The sequence below is a fragment of the Aythya fuligula genome, chromosome 17, assembly GCF_009819795.1.
Source record: "Aythya fuligula isolate bAytFul2 chromosome 17, bAytFul2.pri, whole genome shotgun sequence".
NCBI classification, from domain to species: domain Eukaryota; kingdom Metazoa; phylum Chordata; class Aves; order Anseriformes; family Anatidae; genus Aythya; species Aythya fuligula.
In genome coordinates this window covers 7,243,842-7,266,669 of record NC_045575.1, presented here as the reverse complement: position 1 = coordinate 7,266,669, position 22,828 = coordinate 7,243,842, and the positions used below count along the sequence as shown (strand labels likewise).

The 22,828-nt window shown below is 47.7% G+C and overlaps 1 protein-coding gene across 2 annotated transcripts in view; it reads left to right on the top strand.

The window, feature by feature from the left end:
- The window catches only part of TPCN1 (two pore segment channel 1), a 38,590-nt gene extending 16,750 nt beyond the window's left edge, over positions 1-21,840 (top strand). For both annotated transcript variants that reach the window (XM_032199069.1, XM_032199071.1), the window contains 25 exons: positions 1,587-1,763; positions 3,112-3,225; positions 3,474-3,604; positions 3,786-3,874; positions 4,437-4,471; positions 5,134-5,192; positions 5,959-6,058; positions 7,104-7,220; positions 8,117-8,241; positions 9,192-9,240; positions 9,450-9,513; positions 10,490-10,534; positions 11,524-11,580; positions 11,666-11,719; positions 12,410-12,482; positions 12,686-12,793; positions 14,030-14,101; positions 14,888-14,977; positions 15,731-15,846; positions 16,563-16,609; positions 17,148-17,216; positions 17,663-17,747; positions 19,090-19,226; positions 20,080-20,160; positions 21,341-21,840. In XM_032199069.1, coding sequence (XP_032054960.1) covers positions 1,587-1,763; positions 3,112-3,225; positions 3,474-3,604; positions 3,786-3,874; positions 4,437-4,471; positions 5,134-5,192; positions 5,959-6,058; positions 7,104-7,220; positions 8,117-8,241; positions 9,192-9,240; positions 9,450-9,513; positions 10,490-10,534; positions 11,524-11,580; positions 11,666-11,719; positions 12,410-12,482; positions 12,686-12,793; positions 14,030-14,101; positions 14,888-14,977; positions 15,731-15,846; positions 16,563-16,609; positions 17,148-17,216; positions 17,663-17,747; positions 19,090-19,226; positions 20,080-20,160; positions 21,341-21,463 — 2,217 coding nt within the window. In that variant the 3' untranslated portion in view covers positions 21,464-21,840. The remainder of the gene's footprint in view (positions 1-1,586; positions 1,764-3,111; positions 3,226-3,473; positions 3,605-3,785; positions 3,875-4,436; positions 4,472-5,133; positions 5,193-5,958; positions 6,059-7,103; positions 7,221-8,116; positions 8,242-9,191; positions 9,241-9,449; positions 9,514-10,489; positions 10,535-11,523; positions 11,581-11,665; positions 11,720-12,409; positions 12,483-12,685; positions 12,794-14,029; positions 14,102-14,887; positions 14,978-15,730; positions 15,847-16,562; positions 16,610-17,147; positions 17,217-17,662; positions 17,748-19,089; positions 19,227-20,079; positions 20,161-21,340) is intronic.
- Positions 21,841-22,828: the final 988 nt, after the last annotated feature.

Here is a 22,828-nt window from a genome sequence, read left to right as displayed (position 1 = left end):
GCTCGGACCTTGCTGATACCTCAGCTTATGCTGGAGCAGCATGGACAAGATAATGGTAACCCCAGCCCCTCCTGGGCTTTTGTTTAAACTCCCGATTAGTGGAGATGCTCTGCAAAGGTTCATTGAGCTGCTGCAGCGTCTGATGGTAATGCACACAGCAGGCTTGGCCCTTCACATGCAGATTAGTCTTGCTGCTGCCTTGACCAATGGCCATAATGACAATGTCCTTGAAACGAAGTAGACATAACTTAAAGAGCGTGCAGATTGTTTATGTGCGGCAGTAGCTGCAGGCAAGAGCGTCTTATCTGCATGCGAGGACTTTGCTGTCCAGCCACGTTTCGAATTGCTTGGCTACCACGAGGCGGAATTGAGACTATTTTTCATTCTGCAAATGTGTTTTGTCAGGCGTGAATAAGAATGCCCTGCTGATCTAAGCTAGCTCTCCCTTTGAGTGGGGGGCTCGTGTTTTATGGAGCTTGCTGCTGGGTTTTGTCCTGCCTGCAATCTGGCTCCCTGACCTGGCAGTGTTTGTTTGTTCTTACTCAGAGTGTGAGCTTGCCTGTGAGGCGCCTAAATGAGAAACGTTTTAAACCCTCTTTTGAATTAGTCTTGAGAACGCTTCACCTCTTAAAGGAGGTCCTGTTTGTGGATCTTGTTATCCATTTTGCAATTATAGCGATTCTTCTTGGATGGAAAGGTATTCATTCAGAAAGAAAAGTGTGTGTGTGTACCTGAGTGTCCCAGCTGGGGAAAAATGTTCTCATTTGACGTTTTCCAAGAGCCAGCAAGCTTCCTGTGAGTGGCTTCCCTTGCTTAAACCCTCGGCTCAAGACAGGAGAAGCAGCTGGATGCTTCTTCACGAAAAAACCTTTTCTAAATTCTCCCCGAGCTAAGTTTTGTCCTAGAATTAAAAATAGCAACAGCGCGGCTGTTCAAAATCAGTTGAAGGCAAACTGTTAAGATGGAGTATCTGACCTTTTAACATTAATTAAGCTCTCTCTTTAAGAGGAAATGATAAATCAGCATAGAGACCTGTTAATTTTTCATGGAGTCTGTCTCTCTGCTCCCTTCCTTTGCTGCCAGGGCTCCCAAGCATGTTTTCTCGCAGGCATTCGTCGAGGCCCAGATAAGGAGGAGCGACTGTCAGCCAGGTGCCCCAGAGCTTATCTGTGTGTTTTTCTGTTCTGTCCTGGAGAACTTTAATCAAAGAGAGCTGCAAACGTATGGAAGTGGTTGCAAATAGATGAGGTGCAGTGTTTGCGCTGGGATGTCGACTGAAGATTCCTCCTGCCTTTGTAAACTCCTTCAGGGCTCTTCCTCCTTTTGGAAAACCTCAAGGGTTCCTGAAGCGGGGGCTGGTGGATATTAACGAGTTCATTACTGAAATGTGCTGACGAACGGAAGGGGATGCCCCACGAGTGTGGAGTTCATTCCTCAATAAACAAATGAATGTCAGGCTGTGAGGTGGGAATAGCCCACTGGGAATTGCAGCCAGTCCTTATAAAAGTCTGTTCTTTGGGTGGAAAACTCAGGTACAGAGCTGACAGTCACTAGTGCTCTTCTCCTTATTATTCCTATTGCTCTAGGAAGGAGAAAACAACGACAAGTTCTTCACTCACCCCAAAAATGCCAAAGCACTTGCTGCCTACCTCTTTGCACACAATCACCTTTTCTACCTGATGGAGCTGAGCACGGCACTGCTGCTCCTGTTGCTGTCTCTGTGCGAGGCGCCAGCTGTTCCTATGCTCCGCCTTGGCATCTTCGTAAGTACTTGGGGGCATAATGAAGAAGTTTGCTTGTTTTGCAGGGGTGGGTTAGAGGAAAAAGGTTAGACATAAAGGAGAAGGAGGTAGCAGATGGGAAAAAACCCATCTGGCTTGTTCTCTAAATTGGCTGAGAGCAGATATGCCAGCCAGCAAAACATCCTTTTTGTTGTGTTTTTTTTTTTTTTTTTTTTTAACCTGATGTGCATAGACCAACTGTGAAAGTGACACAGTTACATTATCTAGCCTGTGCAGATCTTAAATTTTGTAACTGTGGATAAAAGTGTGGCTTTTCCTTTTTCTTGAGGTAGCTCTGAAGTCTGTGTGCTTTCACAGGGTGGTTTTACTGTCCTTGTGTTGGTGCTGTTATCCCAGGGGTGTCGCTGCTCCCTAGAACGCACCTGGCCCAAGCTGAGAACCAGTTTGCTAAACCTTGTGTCCCGTCCTCCTGATGTCTTGAGCACTTTTCTTGTAATGTATTTAAGTGAGGTGAAGTTTTATCTGTACCCACATTTTGTCAGGGTTAGACAAGTGATGCACAAACAGTTTTGTGTCCGGTTGTTGGTCCCCAGCCAGCAGGTGCCACTGTCAGGCACAGCGCCAGGAGCTGTTGCTGCTGGTGGGAGAACCTCCACCTGCTTTTGGAGCTGGGAGTGGCACCCTAAGAGCATGCCAGGGTGCAGAAGAGTTTGTGACAGCCTTTGGGTTAAAGTGTTCCTCAAAATGAGTCAGAGCTCCTTAAATGCATTGGGGTTTTGAGCTATGACTAATGCTGAGGTTGTAAGAAAATGGCATCTTCATAGTCCAGTTCTGCATCTTCCAACAGAGAAGGGGTCCATCAGCACTGCCAGAAGTTGCTGTTCTGTTCCTGAGCTTGATCAGGACTCTCTCTGTGGTTGTCCAGAACTTCTGTGTCAAGAGAAAACTCTTCTCCATGTAAATTCAGTCTGCCAAGCAGATCTTCTTCCTACATTTCACCAAAAATAAAAATATGTAGTCCCAAACTTCTAAAAACCATTTCTGCTTGAGTTGCTAGTGTCTTGCCCTTTTGTTTCAAATACATGAATATATTTTTTTATGTTTTTCAAGTCCAAAAGCTGTGTGGTTTTCTAGGAAATGCTGGGCTGATGCTGACTAGAGGAATATTCGACTGGCTTTAACAGAAGTACAAAGCAATAAACATACAGACTTTGAAAGCAGAGCACTGTGCTGGCTTTAAGAGTGTCTTTGGGTTTATCCCATGTGCTCTGAGTTTGACAACAGTCTGATGCTAGAAAAAAGGGGTGGAAGCGTGGCCTCTGATGTGCCTGTAGCCAGAAGCCCAGGTTTAAGGTTTGTTCCCTAACAGGTCCACGCAACCCTGGAGCTGTTTGCGTTGATGGTGGTGGTCTTTGAGCTCTCCATGAAGATGAGGTGGCTGGGCTTCCACACCTTCATTAGGCACAAGAGGACGATGGTGAAGGTAAGCTGTCCCTCTGGTTGTTGTCGTTTTTTCCTTCAGCACCTCTGAGAACCAAAGAACCGCAGTAACTGCTGGCCTTCCTGTAGCAGCATCACTCAGCCACGTGTCCCAAAGCCAAATAATTCGTGTGAGGTTCCTAAGCAATGGGAGATGCAAATAAATGGGTGGTTGGTGAGAGCTTTGCCTTTCCCAAAGGAGACTGCAGCTGTGCCTCTTATTAACCTTTTTTTTTTTTTTTTTTCTTGCAGACTTGCGTGCTGTTTGTGCAGTTCATCGAGGCCATCGTGGTGCTGGTGCGCCAAACCTCGCATGTCCGCATAACGAGGGCTCTGCGCTGCATCTTCCTGGTGGACTGCCGCTACTGCGGCGCCGTGAGGAGGTGAGCGGTCAGCTGGCTGGGTCTTCTGCTGCCACGCCTAGCAATAGGTGGAGGAAAAGCATGCTGTTGGGTTTGTTTTTTTTTTTTTTTCCTCTTCCCACCTGGAAGAGAAAATACGCAAGTTTTGGTTTATCCATGTTTTCTCTTTTTTTTCCTCATTTTTTTTTCCCTCCTTTTTCAGAAACCTGCGACAGATCTTCCAGTCCCTCCCACCGTTTATTGACATTCTTCTCCTCCTGCTTTTCTTCATGGTGATCTTTGCCATTCTGGGTGAGTTGTGTGTACAGAAGTATGTATCTATGATGCTCTCAACCGGTTCTCCAAAAGCAGCACAGACGTGAATGATGAATATAAACCTGATCAGATTCAGAGTCCTGCCAGGATCTTCCACTTCACCCATAATCACTAGGAAGGCAAACTTAAATAGAGGTAAAACATCTAGAAGATGGCTGTTTGATTCTGTAGCAAAGGTCCTTTTGACCTCTTCCAGAAGTTCATGGTGTGTGTGCTGGAGGTCTCCAAGTTCTGTTTCCATCATCTCCTCAGCCCAGTAAGTTTAGTCTAAACTCTCGAGTGAATGTCTGCAGTGTACCTACTACCATCCTATCCCCAAAAAGCTTGTTTTCTAAAGGATCAGTGAAATGCCGATGAGACAAATTAGCAATTGTGTATGGAAAAGGCCTTACAGATTCTCTCTTCGTGGTGCTTTCTGGTTGTTGGTGTGACTTTGCTCTTTGAGAGCAGAGACAGTCACTGCTGCTTGAAATTGAAACAGACTTCTTGTTGTTCTTTTCCACACGTCTTCTCACCTTTCCTCTCCATTTTCTTCTAGGTTTTTACTTGTTTTCTCCTAACCACTCAGATCCGGTAAGCATCTCTCACCTGGAACTGAAGCTTGAGTCCCAGTTTGACCAGTTGAGAACCGAGTATTACTGTGCAGACATGGCTTATTTCCATGTGGTGGCCTGGGGGGGCAGACGTTAGCTGGTGCTGGCAATGGAAAAAGTGCAGGGGCCGTGGCTGACGAGGCAGTTGGCAGAGTTACCCTGGGTCAACACCTGCTGGCAGGGAAGGCAGCGCATGGGACTTCTTCAGAGAGAGGAAGTCCCACAGCGAACTCTCAGGTCATCCTTCCTTGTTCTTGCTGTCTGAATTCAGGCGGGTGGGCCACCTGCTGCCATCCCCAGGGGAGGGAGTTCTTTGGGTGGGAGCTTGGCCGTTTCACACAGTGGCTGTCCAAATCCAGCAGCCAAGTTCCTTGCGTTATGAATCTATAACTTCCTGGGAATATGATGGCAAAAATGTTTAGGTTAGCTTTCAATTGATTTAACTCTTCACATGCCATCTCTCAGAGACCTTTAAAAAAGATCAGTGTTGAAGAACCCTTTTCCTATGAGGCATCAGGGAACAGTAGAAGTGCCTGTATTCAAGTGATGATGTTTTCGTTTGGTTTATTTTTTGGACAAAATGTCACTATGAAATTCTGCTTGCATTTTTGTCATGTTATTTTTTTTTTCCTTTTCTTTCAGTACTTCAGTACCTTAGAGAACAGCCTCGTGAATCTCTTTGTACTTCTGACCACTTCAAAGTAAGTTCTGACCTAGAAAAGGATATCTGTCCCTCTGTCCCAGAAGAAATCTAGCAGAGTGAAGACTTTCTCTGCAGAAATGGTCTGTCTGCAGCTGTGACTCCTTTCCCCTGCATGAGAGAGGTTTCCTGGGTTAGCCTGCCTGGGAACAGCTGGTACTTCATTTAGTTTTAGGCCGCTGTGACCTCAGATGTGGAGTTATCTCTAAGCCACTCGAACACTTCATCACTGCGAGGGCAATAAGGGGGAGACAGCTTTATTAGGCCTGGGTCCGAGGAGGGAAAGTTTGTTTGTGCTTCTTTGTCAGCCGACAGTTTGCTGTTGTGAAGTAACTTCCTATTCCTCTGCTTCACTTCCACTATCTAGGAGAGGGGGGATAATGACAGTGGGTAAATATTGATCTGCTGTCTGGGAGAGCTCTGGGGATTAGGAAATTAGCAAAGGATGGAATAAATCTCAGGGTGTCATGCTGTAGTACTTCTACACCAGGGCTATACTGCTGTCATTGGTACAAGCACAACCCCTAGCCATGTTACAAATCCCCTTGGCCCGTTTGATTTTTTGGGATGTGCAGGAAATATTTTTTTCTTTTTCTCCTTTTATCATGCCTCAGTGTTCTTGCTGCTCATGAGAAGCCACAGGTTTTGCAGAAATGAGTAGGTCCGTGGATCTGGGTGCACACATCTGAGTCTTGTGCTTTTGCCTACGTAGTGGGAAGTGTAGCATGGCCTATTGGGGCACTTAAATTTGTGTCTTTTGGATGCAGTTTCCCTGACGTGATGATGCCATCTTATGCCCGGAACCCGTGGTCCTGTGTCTTCTTCATAGTGTACCTCTCCATTGAGCTGTACTTCATCATGAACTTGGTGAGTGCCCCGTTGAAGCGCTGGACTTCCCTCTGCCTGGATTTGGAGTTCATTGCTCAAGTCTTCCCCGTTCCCAAGGGTGCTCTATAATAACCTGAGACCCCTTGGCAGAATAATTCTAGAAATGGCAGCTCTGCTGCAGATAGGAGTCTAATGTTTGACCACAAGGAAGTGAACTAAATCATAGAAAACAGAATGATATTATCATCTTTCAGCCTCTCTCACATTAATATCGTGCTTGGAGTGACATACTTGGTTGCACAAAATTTACTGTCCTTTTCTGTCTTAATTATTTATCATAAAATGGCATTTTATTATCTGGGCTTGCCTGAAATCCTTTGTAAATCAGTTCGAAAGGGAATGGAATTGCTAAGGATGGCAGGACTTGAAGAGTGCTGATATCTGCAGCATGAGAGTGCGGCTGCTGTGCTCGCTCTGCTTCGTTCAGCATCCAGAGCAGAGCTGAAACCAGCTCAGGGGAGGATGTGGGCTGTGAAAAATGGGTTGTTGAAGGACTTGGGGGATTCTGCATCCCAAGGTGAGTGATTTGGTGCTTGTAATGGGCTGGGATTTCACTACTGTTGTGCTAGATGGAGGGATAGTTCTGATACGTTTGCCAAAGCTCCCATGGATGGATGAGTCCAAACAGCAGCCTTCAAAACCCCCTTCCCAAAGAGATTGGGGCATTTTTAGCAACGTTTTGATGCTGTTTTCTGTTAGTATATGTGGGATTTAGCCTTACCTTTGAAAGCAACTAGTAAGTGTTAGGAAACCAGAAATATCTGGGCCTCTTCCAAACAAAGAAGTGGATCAGTGTGTGCAGTGTGCTTCCTGATCTTTTTTTTTTTTTTTTTTTTTTTTTTTGTCCTCTTGGTCCATGAGCCATCACTACCTCTATCCTGCTTCAGCAGGAAGATTGCTCCTGCAGCAGTGCCTCTCCTTGCCTCTCTGGACTGGATATTCCTGCCTGTTTCAGAAACTTTTGATCCATATTCTGTGCAGCTACCTGAGCCAAACTCGAGTGTCTCATCTCTCCTTCCCGCAGCTTCTTGCCGTTGTGTTCGACACGTTCAATGACATTGAGAAGAGGAAGTTTAAGTCTTTGCTGCTGCACAAGCGCACGGCCATACAGCACGCCTACCGCTTGCTCATCACCAAACAGGTACAGCACCCTGCAGGGACTCTCAGAACCTCCCAGGGGGTGCTGGGATGGAGGTCAGATCACAATCAGCAAGGGCTACCTTTTTTTTTTTTTTATTTGTCCAACTAGTTTTTAATCTCTTTCTGGAGAAAAAAAGTAGCCTGAATTTCAGCCCCAATGTGAGACCATGAAAGTGCCTTGATAAAATGAAGAAAGCTTGTCCTGGAGTGCACGTGGTCATTGATTTCTCCTTAATTTCCACCCTCAAGCGTGGGTCACTCGAGGACTGGCTTCTTGAGCACCAATAGTTAGAGGAGGGGCGGGTTATGCATGTGAAGAGATGGTTCAGTTGCCAGATACTGCATGAATAAATGGTGGAGACAGAATTCACCTACAGTGCTTTAAGGGACAAAGCACTGGGGGACAGCGTTGATTTCTTGGTTAACTTATGGAGCAAGAAGAGAAATAAGGCCCAAGAATAACTAACTTTCCTTTAGTAAATTGGTTCATGTTTAGGGCACGTTTGCTATATTAGCACTTTCTGAGGAAGAGCTTATAGTCTGAAAATCATGCCAGTAACAGGGCCAGTTAGAATATCCACCGTTCTCTCAAAGACAGTAGTTGAACTCTGCTGGGGATGTCTGGCTGGACATTTTTTACGGGGTGGGGCAGCACAGAACAGCTCTGCATTTGTTGGAGGGTCATATTTGCCAGGAGAGCTTTCTGATCTCTGTGTTCTGGGATAAATGCAGTATTTTAAAGTACTGGTTTAGGGTACTTTTCAGGCTTGTTTAAAATAGCATCTTATGGTCATGTAAAAATCCTGCTTAAAACAAATCCAGAGTGAGAAATGAACATATAAGTGTGTACATGTTTCTGTCTGATGTCCCTGCTCATGACATTTCCTTGTTTTCTAGAGGCCGTCTGGAATTTCCTTCAAGCATTTTGAAGGGCTGTTGCGGTTTTACAAGCCTCGGATGTGCACCCGAGAGCGGTATCTCACGTTCAAAGCACTGAATCAAAGTAACACTCCTTTACTCAGGTAGGATGCTCTCGCTGCTGCGCCCTGAGCAGGGATGTTGCCTCACACACTGAGGCTATCCCTCAGAGAGGATGGCTGAGTTCATGGAAGGAAATTGGTCTGGAGTGTGGGAATGGAGTTCTGTGCCTGAAAAGATTTGTGCTGGGGAATTGGGAAGCTTGGAGGGGTGGGTGCCCTGAGAATTGAGGGTTTTTCTGCAGAGGTGATGGCGTTCCTGCATGCCCTCTTGTGGATACAGTGCTCTGCTGGCAGTCGCCAGGCATCCTCTGCTTCCCACTTTCCCTGCCAGAACAGAGGAGTGGGAAATTGAGGAGCAGCATTAGAGCCTGCAAGGAGCATTTCTTCACACAGCGCAGCCTCGCAGCTTAACAAGTTTTTGTTATTCCAGCAGCTGGCTGTGTCCCCTAGGGTTTTGTTAATTAAAATCTGGTTCTGCTGGTGCTTTCAGGACTGTCATCCTCTGCGTTATGAGGCAGAGAATTACCATTCTGGTGGGTGGGTGCAGCTAACTCGAGCCAGCATGGAAGTGGAGGGAATTAGAGCAGGAGACCTGCTCCTTCTTTTAATTTGTTCTGGCCACAGAGCGAACGTTTCCCATGAAACTGGTGCTGCTGCTTCTCCTTCAAGTCAAGTGCCATGGAGACATACTGAAAATGGCACGAGGAGAAGGACTGAGCTCTTAAATTTAGGCACCTAACGGCGCTGGTAAGAGCCTGAGAATTCCACCATCCGTGCTTTCAGACACCTAAAAGCACGCAGCTCTGGTTACTGTCAGTCAGCAACCTCTGGCCACACCAAGAAGAGGTTGGTGTTGACTTACCAGCAGTGGCTGCAGCTCTAATAAGGAGTTAATAATTGCCAGTGACTTTCTGCTGATGATGCCTGGCAAGGACACTTAAGGATGTAATCAGCTTTAAGGCTCTGATCAGATGTTTCTTTCTGTTTTGCAGTCTAAAGGATTTTTACAATTTCTATGAAGTTGTTGGCTTAAAATGGAAGGTGAGTGTTAATTGGGTGGAGAACAGGGGAAGTGTGTCAGGGAGGGGGAGCAGAGGAGGCCAGTGATCAAAGAGAAGGTGGGTAAGAAATAAAGGCAGTCTAAAAGAAGGTGATGGGAATAAGGTGGGTCTCAACTGCTGTACTTTCGGGGTGAAAATAGCTTTGACTTTGTTATAAATGACTTTTGATTGTGGCTGTTCTGCTTCCAGGCAAAACGAAATCGCGAGCACTGGTTTGATGACCTTCCCCGGACAGCTTTCCTTATTTTTAAAGGTACTGGCAGGGGTTTAATGACAGCACACATTCAACTAGTAAGAAGAGCTTTTTCTCTATAAAGACAGAGCTCTCTGAAGGGACTTCTTATGTACCTGTGCTGAAATGTCCAAGGTAAACAGCTTGAGGGGAGGCCCACTAACCAACTCTGTGTATTCAGAGCCTCCAAGGGAGATTTCTTTACATACTCCCTGTGCCCTGACCCAAACCCCAGCTTCCTCAGAGTGAGACACCTCTTAGCAGAAGCTCTGTGGTGAACCAGACCTTGAGGTCAGGGAGAGCTGTACTCCTTTTTCAGCCCCGAGGCTAGCTGTGATGTACGAGCCCTGAATCTAGCAGGGTTTGTGACGGTGCAGTGGGATTTGTTTGCCAAGAAGCCACTGGGCTTCCTGGTCCCAACATGGAATTGCAGTGCTTGTACAGATCGAGTGCAGCTGCTAAGGAGGGGGAAGGAGATGTGCAACAGCCATCAGTGCCATCTGCCTTGCAAATGTGACATCTTCCATGTCCCAAGTTACCTGACTGAACGTAGGCACTCAGAAATAAGAACACCAACACCAAAATCGTGGGTATGCTGGTGGGAAGCAGTTAGCAGCATCCTGATCCACATGCACAGTTGCCGTAGGAGCCCTGTGGGTCTCTGCTAATGCACTCAGCTCTCCTCGGCAGCATGTGTTGTTTCAAACGTGGGCAGTGCTTCGTCAGCTGTTCTTACCTCTGTCTGCATCACAGAACTAGTGCATAGAGGCAGGGGGAGGCATCTAGATGGTTAAGGATAGCGAGTTCACTGCCACTAAAAATCTAAACCAAATTTCACCTTGGTCCCAAGAAGCGAAAGTTTCTGATCTACAGATCTGCTTAGCTTCTGTGCTGAGCACTGATGTGAAAAACATCTCAAGGAGAAGACAGAGGACGCTGTGCGTGAGGCACAGAGGACTGCATTAACATGCATTTTGCTGTACTTTCCTTTGTGCAGGCATCAACATCCTCGTGAATTCCCGCGTGTTCCAGTACACCATGTGTAAGTAGCAGCAACAAGCTTGCTCTCTCTCTGCCACGCTCCCTCGATGTCGTGCCAGGGGCACTGTCTGTGCTCAGCCCTCCGAGGACTCAGCACGGTGGGGTCTGGTCTTTGGTCCGAGCTGTGGTTCCTCTGCAAAATCTGGAATTTGGGTGGAGAGGGAGGGAAAACATGCTCACACCGACTGCTGCTGTGTTGAGTCTCCTGCAGAGGCTGCTTTATAACCTACTTGTGGGCTGGCTGCGTAGGGATCGGCTCACTGCGTTGGGATATGTTGGCGGTTAGCTTTCACAAGCCTTGAGGTTTTTATCTTGCAGCCGAAGGGTGCTGGATAAGGAACTGCCTTGCCAGGCAGCCTTCTTGTTCTGCTGGCACTTGAGAAGGTGCGAGCATTGTTGCTGCTGGAGGGATTGCTTGGCAACTGCTCTGCCTGGGAGAATTTCTTCTCTCTCTCTCGAGGAGGAGGAGTGCTTACTTGTGGTGCTCCTTGTTATGTTCTACACGGTCTCTTCCTACTCAGTAATTTGGAGTAATTTGAACATTGGAGGAGACAGATTTTTATAAATTAGGGTGCTAAACTAGGGAGAAGGGAAGAGATGAGGACATCTGAGTGAAAGGATAAATCCCGCATCTTCAGCTCCTGAGATCTGAACACCGGGGAGCAGTTACAGATCCAAGCTTACAGGGGCTTTGCACTGTTGGGGACCTAGTGGTTCTCAAGATCTTGTTCCAGAACTAGGATGAAGCTGAAGTATTTTGCCACGTTATTACTTGTGTGTAAAATAATTCTTGGTGAACAAATGATTGAGCGTGAACCTGGTCATTGTTTTAGTTTTGTTTGCTTTAGAAGACAGCAGTGCTGCAGTTGTTTGACAGCCTGGGAAAAGCCTGAGTGGAAGGTTGTGACTCTTCCAAGTTACAAATTCAGCTCGGTAGCTGAGTTGGAAATGTTGACCCTGCCACTCATCGATTTTCACTTTGTTTTCCAGATACTGTGGTGGCTGTGAATGGAATTTGGATTCTTGTCGAAACCTTCATGCTGCAAGGTAGGAAATGTTGCAGCTTGCTGTCTTGACTATGCTGCTGGGTGACTGAATGAAGGGGAGGCCAGAAGTTGTTCTTGTCTTGCAGGAGGGAATTTCTTCTCCAGAAACGTCCCGTGGAGCTACATAGTCTTCCTCACAAGTAAGTAGGTGCCACCCAACAGAAATATCTCACTTCGTAATGAGTTGGGAAGGGAATAGGCAGCTCTGCTGCCAGAAGATTGTGCAGTTTGCGGTAAAAACAGGCGTACAGACTGCATCTAGAATGATCCTGTGCCTGGCAGGGTTTGTCAGCATACACACAGACCCACATGAGTGCTGCACTGCTCTACAGCTCCCTGAGCTGCTGCAGCCGTGGTGCCTCCCTGTCATTGTGGTATTGTTGGCTTTGTTTAGGTTTTTTAACCTGCATGCTCACAGAGCACTGCCAGGACAGAGAGGGTGTTAGATGGCTCCTCTTTGAAAGGATTTGTCCCTGCAGGTCAGGCCTAGGCTAAGGGATGGAGGTCGGATTTGTTCCCCTGAGATAAAGGAAATACCTAGTCAGGCCTGAATTTATTACACAGCTCTCTGGCCTCTTGTATGGGAGCTTGTGCCTGAACATTTACAGCTTGTTAGCCAAGTAACTGCTTTGTCGGCTGCCCTGAAGAGAAATCACCACGAATACAGGAAAACATGTTGGTTTGGAGGGAAAATGTTGCTTTTGGCACCTGACCAAGAATAAGGTCCTGTACTCAAAGGACCGTGTATCTTATGCAGAGGGCGAGCCTTTGCATAAGCCCTCCTTGTGATGCTGCTAATTCCTGTTCGTGGCTCTCATCTCCTTTTACAGTCTACGGCGTGGAGCTGCTCCTGAAAACCACTGGGCTGGGGCCCGTCGAGTACCTGTCCTCAGGCTGGAATCTGTAAGTGTGCGCTGACACTCAGAGGCGATGAAAACTGGTGTGTTAGAGAGGCTGGCTGCTGAGATGAGTTCTTAGGCCTGAGGGTGAGGCTTCTGGGCTTGGCCTGGGGCATCCTGTCAGGCTGGAGTGGCCCCGAGTACCTCTTCTCTGCTGAAATATTAGTGATATATCATTTATATCATTTATTTTTTTTTCTTTTCCAGCTTTGACTTCTCAGTGACCCTGTTTGCATTCCTGGGGCTTATGGCGCTGGCGTTTAACATGGAGCCGTTCTACTTCATCGTGGTCCTGCGACCTCTCCAGCTGCTGAGGTGAGACGGGGAGCACAGAGAGCAGGTTGGGGAAGAAACCAGGCAGGTTTGTTTGCCATCGGTCCAGCTGGGCACTGAGCTCCTTACCAGGAGGGGGCAAGGATTGCTCCGTGGGTACCTGACCATGGCACGACCAGGAATCGCGCAGGGTAAGGAGATTAGCCAGCGCTATCAAAACCCAAGATAAAAACTTGGGTTGGGATATGAAACCCCGTGCTTTGGAGCTTAAGCTGATCTCTAATAGAGATCAAGGGATTTACCAGGGACAGATTATCCCATGTCTGCCTTCGTGGGGTTCTTACACCTCCTCTAAATTGTCTGATGCTGTTCAGAGAAAAGCTCTTCTGTCGGGGTGAGGTGGTCCCAGCCAGCTTAATAATTTCTCTTGAATTACCAGAAATTACAGTTTTCAAAGGGTACTGTTTTCTAGGGTGAAGCACAACCCTGCTCAGTTGTATCTCACCCTTTAAGCAAGGCTGGGGCCCGTAACCTCTCTTCAGCTCAGTGAGATGGGTCTGATTAACCCTCTCGTTTTGAGGCTGTTACGGAGATACATTCGCTTTGACAGAAGGATCTGAGAGCCGTGGAAGGCATTTGAGAAGCAAAATATTGTTTCATTAAAGGCGAGCTAATGTAGTTTAGCTCTTCAGTGAGGATTTAAAGAACACTTCATGACACTTGAAGGCGGGGGGGTGGGAGGGTGGAAATGCTTTGGCAGGGGAGCAACAGAAAACCTGTGTTTGGCAACTGTGCTGCTCTGTGAAGGCCGAGGGGTTTGCCAAATCTGAAATTAGCAGGCACAATGTGTGTTTTCTTTCATCAATTTTTACTGGGTCGTGAGGTAAACACAGAAAAGCTTGTGTCTAGGGAAAAGAGTGATGAATCCTTACCCTGTGCATAGGACTAGTTTGGGCTCTTACAACTTTTTTTTTTATAAATAATAAAAAAAAAAAAAAGCTATTTATGCTTCATGCTGTGTAAGCAGATGTGGGCCTTTCCTTAAGATTCCTTAATCCTGTAAGCACTTACTTGGCTGTGCCATAAACATCCAGATGAAGCAACAGGACGCTGTCAGATGAACAGAGACCACTTGAACCAGCGCAGATTGTGTGGGTTTAGTGTCAGGAAACCTTCCCTGATCATTAACCTGGGAGATGCAGAGAACTGTGATACTCTTTTTAACTATTCCCGACAGCTTTCAGTGCGTAGGTTAACTTCTCTGGCTTCTCCTTTCAGGCTCTTTAAATTGAAGAAACGCTACAGGAATGTCCTGGACACCATGTTTGAGTTGTTCCCCAGGATGGCCAGGTACTGACTTAATCTCTTTGGACAGCAGCAGGGGGAGAGAGGGGCAAAGGTTAAGTGTCTAGGGCTGGGATCAGGACATGGACCCGCCAAACCTTCCAAAGGTTTTGTCCTCAGACCTGTCGATTGATTGTTGCTTGATGTGCTGCTGAGGTTGCAGTGTGCTGGTAATCTTCCCATTTTTCGGAGCAGCAAGAAACCTTTCTGGGATGCCTTTTTTTAATGTTAGGAGGATAACTAAGAGTTAGTGTTGTTTAATTTTTCCTCCCCCAGCTTTTGGTGAAGAGGAGAGACCTGTGTGGGAGGAACATTGGCACAAATATGCCCAGCCCCAGCTGTCTCACTGTCGTTAGTACAGCCACTCTAGAGCATCATTGTTAAATGGTAGGGCATTGGGAGGAGCTCGGTGGTCGAGTGATAGCTAGAGAGCCTTGTTCTTGGTGCTGTCCCTGCATCCAAGGATGTGGAGAGGGCAGAACAGTTTGTTGTGGTTTGTTTTTTGTTAGAAAAACTGTGGAGAGAAGTTTGCTTAGCAGAACATAAACTGGGAGAGAATCCAGGCTGTTCTCTAGTTTCTTAGAACTTCTCTCTCTTCAGTGAGTGGCAAGCTCCTTGTCCAAGGACTTGAATGAAAGCACAAAGAACTGCAGGGCAGTGCTGGCAGAGAGGGTGGTCTGGGGTTTTCAGTGCTCTTAGAAATCCTTCCAGAGCAGCTAGCCTGTGACTTTGTTTTGCCTCCCTCAGTACTGTGCTACTGAAGAGTTGCTTTCTGTGTTTTTTTGCCTCTAGCCTCGGTTTAACCCTGCTGATCTTCTACTACTGCTTCGCCATCGTTGGCATGGAATTCTTTGCTGGTGTGGTCTACCCAAACTGCTGCAAGTGAGTACTGCAAATCCATCCCCCCTGCAGTGGGTTTGGTGCAGAGCCAGTAGCAGTGCCTCTGGCAGTTATATCTCCAGCTGAAGAAGGGGCTAGAGAATGGGTCTGAATGGGGCTCTGTAGCCAAAGCAACACAGCGGGAAAATTTAGGGGAGATGCTTCACTTCTCTAGGTAAGATTGGATGAAATTACTTTCATGCTGCACTTGGAAAGGGAGAGATTTCTGCGGAAGATTTGGCTGCTTTTTGAGATCTGTAGTTCACCTCAGGTGGCTGCGCTGGTAGAATTTTTTCCTGGTATTGTAGCTGGGAACTCCTGTAAACATCTGCTCTAGAGCAAAATTGAGATTTTCATCTACGTGACCCCAGAGTTGCTGTGCCAGATGTAACATATTTAGGCCTTGCTTTCTACAAGATAAATTTGCCTAGTCTTGGAAGCTGAGCTGTCCTGTGCCCTTTGCATCTTAAATGATAGCAGACCACTTGGAAATACCAGGCTTTAAGGCTGTGAGCCAAGGAGTCTAAGACATTCAGTTTCTCTGGTCTAATGTTTCTTGAATTATTACCCAGATACCCTGGGCTTGTGCTGAGCTGTGAAGGAGAGAGGCTAGCTCTCAAAGACAGAGGCAAGTGTTAGCCAAGAGTTGGAAAACTACCACCCAATTCAACACCTTCTAAGTGTCTTGGTATTTATTATCCTGAGATTTTTTTTCCATCTTCTCTTCTCATTCTTTGCCCTGGTCTCCCCAACCAGCACAAGCACTGTTGCAGATTCCTACCGCTGGGTGAACCACACAGTTGGCAACAAGACGGTTGTGGAAGAAGGCTATTACTATCTCAACAACTTCGACAACATTCTGAACAGCTTTGGTAAGGGCAGCTTTGTCCATAGCAAAGCCTATTCCTTAGCGCATCTGTGTCCCTGCAGAGCTGGGTGGCAGGACTGCAGTGCCTAGAACACTGTAAGAGAGACGTCCTAGTGCACCTCAGGCACTCAGTATCCTGCTCTTCCTTTTTGGACAATATCAGCTGAGTCATTGTGTCTTGGCTTTATTGCAAAGCAAGCAGCCATCTCTTAAAAGCCACGTGAAGCAAGCAAATCTGTTTTGACTGGTAATCAGACTGGGCTTCCAGAGATGTTTAAGGAGGTCTTTAGGTTACTGTTCTTCCAAAGAGCCAGCAGTAATGCTAATACATTTCTTGAAATTCACTGGTGGAGATTGATTTGAATATGGTTACTCTTCATGACTTTTCTTAACGCATGAGTAGAGGTGCTCGTCTCCTGGGGATTTCAGAGATCTCCATGCTCTGTTGTGGAAAGGGTTAAGTCTGTTTCTGATTCTTAAGAAACAAATAAAGCCATGCTCCTGGTTCTGTGGGTCTAACCCCCTTTGTTGTAAGTGGGAAGATGCCAAAGTGATTGCAGTGATGGGGGCCTGCAGTCTGCATCTGGATTTGCTGCCTGTAGTGGAACTTGGCGTCTTGCCTCTGTTTTGTCTGTCAAATACCTTGTCTAAAGATTCATTCTAAAACAAGCGAGGTTGGATAAAGCAATTGTCTTTATTTTTTTTCTCCCTCGTCTGCAGTGACCCTGTTTGAGCTGACGGTTGTCAATGACTGGTACATCATCATGGTAAGTAAACCTCAGCTCCCTTGCCTGCCCAAGCAGCACAGGCTCTTGCCAGATGAGGTAGATCTTTTCCTTCTATCACTGCTTTCTTCCCCTGGCGTCTGGAGAGGGCAGGGTTAGTCACTTGCTGTTGTTAGGTGTTTGTTGCTCTTGATCACGGGGTGATATTTGACCTCTGTGACATGCTACCAGGCATGTTTTCTCGTCGAGCTTGACCAGCCTTCAGGCTGGGTTTCACAATCTGGACAAACGAAGTCACGCTGTACTCCAGCTTATCGCCCTGCTGTCCAGGCTGTGTTCTCTTAGCAGCAGTGGTTCGTTCAGCCAGGGGCCTTAAATGCTCTGTGTGTTTGCATGTAGGACCCTAGCTTTTTACCTTCAGGGGCAGGTTAGCTGCAAGAACCAGCTGGAGCACTGAGCATTGTGCAGGCAGTCCTGGGGCTAGCATGAATATGAGGTGGATAGTACTGATGCTGCTTTTTGTTGGTTAGCCAGCATTCTTCTTGTGTGCACTAGTGACTCTTTCCCCTGTCTCCTCTAGGAAGGGGTGACGTCTCAAACCACTCACTGGAGCCGCCTTTACTTCATGATCTTCTACATTGTGACCATGGTAGGTGTCTGGAGATGCTTCGTATGTGAAACTGGGGGAATGGGGAAGGGAGACAGCTTTCCCTCTGTTCCAGAGGGAGCTTTTGTCCCTAAATGCAGACAGCTTTGCTCCTCTACATAATGTCTTCCAAAAACATGTGAGCCTTCCTCACTTGCAGGAATTCGAATTTGTGGGCATTGACAAAACTGGTGCTGCACAAATCTGGGCCTCAGGGTAAGGGCTGGGGCAGCAGAGTCTTGTTCTGTCCCCTTTGTTGTTCACTGCCACCAGCTGACGTGCAGGTAGATGTGTGAGCTGGGACACGTGCATCCTCTCTTCCACAGAGGAGCCTGGAGCAGCAGGAGCTGAAGCACAGCCCAAACGCTCAGCTTTCTGTTGAACTGGGGGGGCCAGAACGCCCCAGCAGCAGCCTCCTGATCTCTTTCTCCTGTTGTGTCCTCTCCCAGGTGGTGATGACCATCATCGTGGCATTTATCCTGGAGGCTTTCGTCTTCCGTATGAACTACACACGGAAGAACCAAGACTCAGAAGGTCAGAACCAAGGGCTGGCTGACCCACAGCGTGTTTCCTCTCTCTGACTTAGGAGATAATGAGATTGGATTGCATTTTTTTTTTTTTATAGCCTGACTTCCTAAAATCATTCTTAGGCTTTTGTGTGATATCTCTGTCTGGCTTCCAGCTCTGCCCTCATTTCCCCCACCCTGCCCTGCCATGTATGGATACATACATTCACATATATATAGTGTATGTGTGTTTGGGTGAACTTCAGCTATTTGAGCTGTTTCAAACAGACAGCAAGTCTGTGCACATGTTGTGGAAGAAACGTAGGAAACCTTACAGCAATAATACAGCAGAGCAAAATCTTCAGACCTTACAGGAAAGAAAGGTGATTTTTTTTCTTCCTCCTTTTAATATCAATTTCACTCACACCCACACCAGGGTGTCTCTCTCCAAGTGTTTCATCCAGCTCTTGGGCACCAAGAAAAAGGTGATTTAACAGCATTCCTTGCCATGACACAGAGAAAAAGGACGCTGCCTATCCAGTCCTTTCCACATCTCCCAGTTGTACTTAGACTGCTGACCATGTGCTGGTTTTGGATGTGCCTTTTTGTGCCCTTTAAGAGCTGACTGTACTGGGCTCTCCATCCCATCACACCTCTCTGAGTCACCGTGTTTCCTCACTGTCCTTTGTCTCCTGAGCTGGGCGGCTGAAGCTGCCTGTAACTTCATGACCTGCTAATCTAGGTGCCATAAACACATTAATGTCTTACAGCCCTTCTCCTGCTGGTCCTTTAGGTGATCTACACCCAGACTTTTCTATTCAGTTTTTATGCAGGCTAATTTTAGTAATTCTTCACAGTTTTCTGCAGGGAGAAGCTACAGCTACTGCACTTTCATATATTTAATGCAGGGAATCTTCCCTGTAGAAAGACATGGTGGTGGCCCCAGCCACAGGAGTGGCTTTGATTCGCCCCTCATCTTCCTTAGGTGCCAGAAGATCCAAATGTGTGGCACAGGCCAGTGTGAGCCAGGCATTGTTAGCTGCAGAACACTTTTCACTGCGATCCCTCCTGCTCCCATTCTGCATGGTGCAGTGAAAGGTGTTTGTTAGCACTTATCTCGAGCTGCGTTGGGCAGCTGAAGGCCAAAAGGCAGCAATTAGTGTGTGATTATTTGTTCTGCTAGTTAACTTGCAGGTGAGCAAAGAGGGACAAGACCTTAAGGCCCTGAGGAACCTGAGGTTTTAAAAGCTGAGAGATGCCTGCTGGCCCTACACACCAGTTTTCTTCTTCCCTGCCCTGCTGGGGGACCAGGACATACGTGTTCCAGTACAGATAACTTTTCTTCCTGTTTCTTTTTCTTGCCTGTGCAGAAGACAATGGCATTGTGCTGGAGAAGGAGATCTCCAAGGAGGAAGTGGTTGGGATAATTGAGCTGTACAAGCGGAGTTCAGCCGCCCCCGAAACTTCTCAGCTGCAGAAAATCGTTTTGCAGATGGACAAGTATGGGGTAAGAGGAAACTCACTGCAGGTTCTTGGCTTCAGGGGAGGGAGGTGCACCAGGGTTGCGCATACCTTTTTGCTGTCTTCTAGAGGGAAACAGACTGGAAAAAGCGTATTTACTGTTCTCCAGGGAAGCCAGTGCCTTGTGATTCTCCTGCCCCTCTCTCCGTGCCATCACACACTTAGGCCCAGGCAGTCCTGAAGCATTATGCAGCAATACGTTCGTATCGATTCCAGAGAGCAGCTGTCCTTTTCTCTGCGGCACTGCTTATGTTTTCATCCCAGAACAGGAAAAAAGAGCTGACCTGGCTTTCTGCTCTTGTCTCTGAGATCTGTTGGCTTGTGCATCTGGGAGGAGCTTAAACGATTGTTTTAATAATAGCCATTGTGTTCCTGCATCTGCGCTGCCAAGTGCAAGTGCTCCAGTCCCTTTGCGGGCCTTGATTTGCTTTGGTTGGCTTGGTGGTTAGAAGTTGAGCTCTTGTTTACGTGGGCAAAATTCAGAATAGTGGTGGTGATGATGGCTGTGGCAGTACTGATCAGAAAGAGTTTTGAAGATGATCAACCACAGGGGCATGTTGCCCTCAGCCTTGCAGTGGAGTACAGAATGGTGCCAGACCTGGGGTTGTTTTTCTCAGTGCTGTTAGGGTGACTCCTGTGGGCAGAAAGTAATTCAGAATTCAGCTCACTAGTCTTTTGCAGCTCTTTTTCTCTGCTAACAGTAGGAAGAGCCCAGAATAGCCCAGGCTCACCAGCAGATAATAGGTGTCTGCAGAAGGGGTGCCTGAAGCTCAGGGACTGCTCCTGTGAGCTGTCCGGTGACTGATGAACGTTGTCTTTTGGTTTTAATTCTTCCTTAGCAAATGTCAACCACATTTTTGGGACGCAGATCCAGGACCAAGAGTGACTTGAGCATGAAGATGTATGAGGAGGAGATACAGGTATGTGGGGCTGAGTTGGACACAGCAGCAAGGCTCGTGGTTAGCAGAACACTTCACACTGCCTGGAAGAACAAATCCTCCTCTGAAACACAGGAGGCCTTCTCCCTCTGAGACCCTGGCACCTCCATGAAAAGAGTGGTAGCAGAAGATGAATTGTGCTTTAGAGGCATCAGATTTGGTGTTTGGAGGCTTTCTTAAAACCACAGAGTGTGTGAGAGCCTCCCTGGTGGGTTCAGGAACCTGGCTGTGCTGGTGTGCATCAGCAGAGTGGCTGCAACTGCGTGTGTGTGTGTGTGTAGGTGTGTGTGTAGGTGCTCCAGCTTGGCCAGGAGAACCCCCAGTCACTAAGGCAGCTGTGATCGCTGAGCCAGGAGCACATGCGTGGTGTTCCTGGGACTTGGCCTCCTTACACTCAGTTGTTAAGCCCCTGGAATGTGATTGTGTTTGAGCTTGGGTGTGTCCGTCAGACCGAGTGCTCTGCAAGTGCCTGTTTTTCAATAGCAGGCAAACAAAGATGGGAAACGCTTAAATCAGCTGATTCGCTGCATTGTTTGAGGCATTCCTGCCGGTGTTCTTCGAGGTTAGGAACTTTATGCCTTGAATTTGGCCGCTGTAGTGTGAGCAAGGCCTTGTGGTTTGGGGTCATGGACTAATACAGTGATTAGTACTGAAAGAATTAATCTCGTAACCACTCGAATCTGCCCAAGGGATAGAAGGGCAGCTAGGTTGGGGGTGAGTCTTCAGTCCCACTAACAAAAATAAACACATTGCATGCCACACAGCTGGGTGGAAATCTACGTTGAAGCTCCTTGCCTGTCCTGTTTGGCCTCTAACAGGGGGGATGTAACGTCCTGTAGCACCCTGGGCATGACTCCAAGCCCCAGACATCCCTGTGGTGTCAACATGAGAGTCCGGGATGTTAAGGAGGGACATCCTGAGCACGATGCTTCCTTGCTGGGGTTTGTCAGGCCTGGCAGCTCAGCTTGGCTGCTGCTGAGCCTTGCCCGGTGCTTCTTGCTTGGACCTTTGGTGTATCTGTCACAGCTGGGCCCCTCTGCTGGAGAAAATGCTGGAAAAAAAAAGCTGGAAGGAGCCCCCTCTGCCCGAGAAATGCTGTGTCCTTGTAGATCAGGGGTGCTCTGGGGCAAAGACTGATCTCTGTCTTGATCTTGTCTTGCAGGAGTGGTATGAGGAGCACTCCAGGAAAGAGGAATCCCAGGCACCGTTGCAGGAGTCTGCGCCTGCTTCCACCAGCTCTCTGAAGCCCCTGAGCCTCCGGCAACGCTCCCAGACTGTCATTTAGGCCTAGCTAACGCGAGCTGCCTTCTATGCAATAACCTAGAGTATTACTTCACAGCGTATATATCGGGATGGTGTACATAGGTCTGTTCCACGTGCTGGTTGGCTTTAGGGTTCAAAGCTCTTCCCCTAAGCAGTGAACCCCTGAAAAAAAAACAGGGGGACTCTGCGTAAGACTGCTGCAACCAGAGTGAGCGTGGTGCCCGCGCTCGGCACAGAGCATCTCAGACAGAGCAGAGACTTCTCCCTCCGAGCTGCTTCCCAGGCTCGAGCCTGCTGTTTGTCTTGCCACTAACAGACCTGGGGGAGAGGGACGTGTAATCCATTAACAGGAGGAAATGCGCTTAAGCCACCTGCTTACTATTTAAAAGAGGGAAAAAACAACTTGCCCTTTTTGAAGGTCTGCTTTGCTTAAAGGGTACCGTTAACCTAGGAATAAAAGAAGGGGAGTGGATTATTTTTTTCTTCTCCCCCACTTGTTATGCAAAGCAAGGGAGGGTGGTATGAAATTTCAGCACTTTTGGAGATGGGGCTGCCTCTCCTCTACCTTTTAGCACCGCTAGATGCACTCCCAGTAGCAGATCCAGCTCTGCACGTCGAATTTAGCTGTCCCTGAGCAGTCCTGTGGCAGCTGGAGCCAGAAGCGAGGGTCTGCAGCTCACTGAATTGTGTCTGGATTAGGGAGAGCCAGGTCAGGTTAAGGAGAGGAGGGTCAGGTCTTGGGAAGCTCTCTGAAGAGCTTTCCTGCTCCCTTGGATTCTGGATGTGGAAGAAACGTGAAAGATGTTTCTTCTCACCTGTCTGCTTCTCAGTGTGAGCTGCCAGGCCTGGTAGCTGAGGGAGGGGAAAGAAAAGGGCTCACTTCCCAGCTCTGCCACGTTTATGCTGGGATTGTGGCAGGTAGCTTCATCCCTCGCGTTTCATTACCTGTGAAGTGGTGAGAACCTGTCTCTAAGTCCCTTTTTTTTTTTTTTTTTTTTTTTTTTTTTTTTTTTTTTTTAAACCCCTAACCACAGAAAGTGCTGAGGGTTAGAAGCTGGGAGGTTCCCTTAACTCTTGCTTTTTGACCTCTTCTCAGCTTCAGGTGAGGAGTAGACGGAGCTGGGGAGGCTTTCTGAAGGCTTCGATGCAGCTGGGGGTGGGAGATGTGTGCCCAGTCCCTGTGTGCCATGCGCCTGCTGTTTCCTTGCAGCCTCACCCTGTAGCACAGGACAGAGGGAGAGGACTGATCCCAGCAGGGCAGCTAGGGAGCGTTTCCTGGGGAAGGACGAGACTTGGAAAAGCAGGCAAAGCGCTCTGTGCTCCTCGCTCCTGCCTGGATAAATGCCCTGGGTGCCTCGGGGCAGCTCCGCGTCCTTTCTGGGTACTT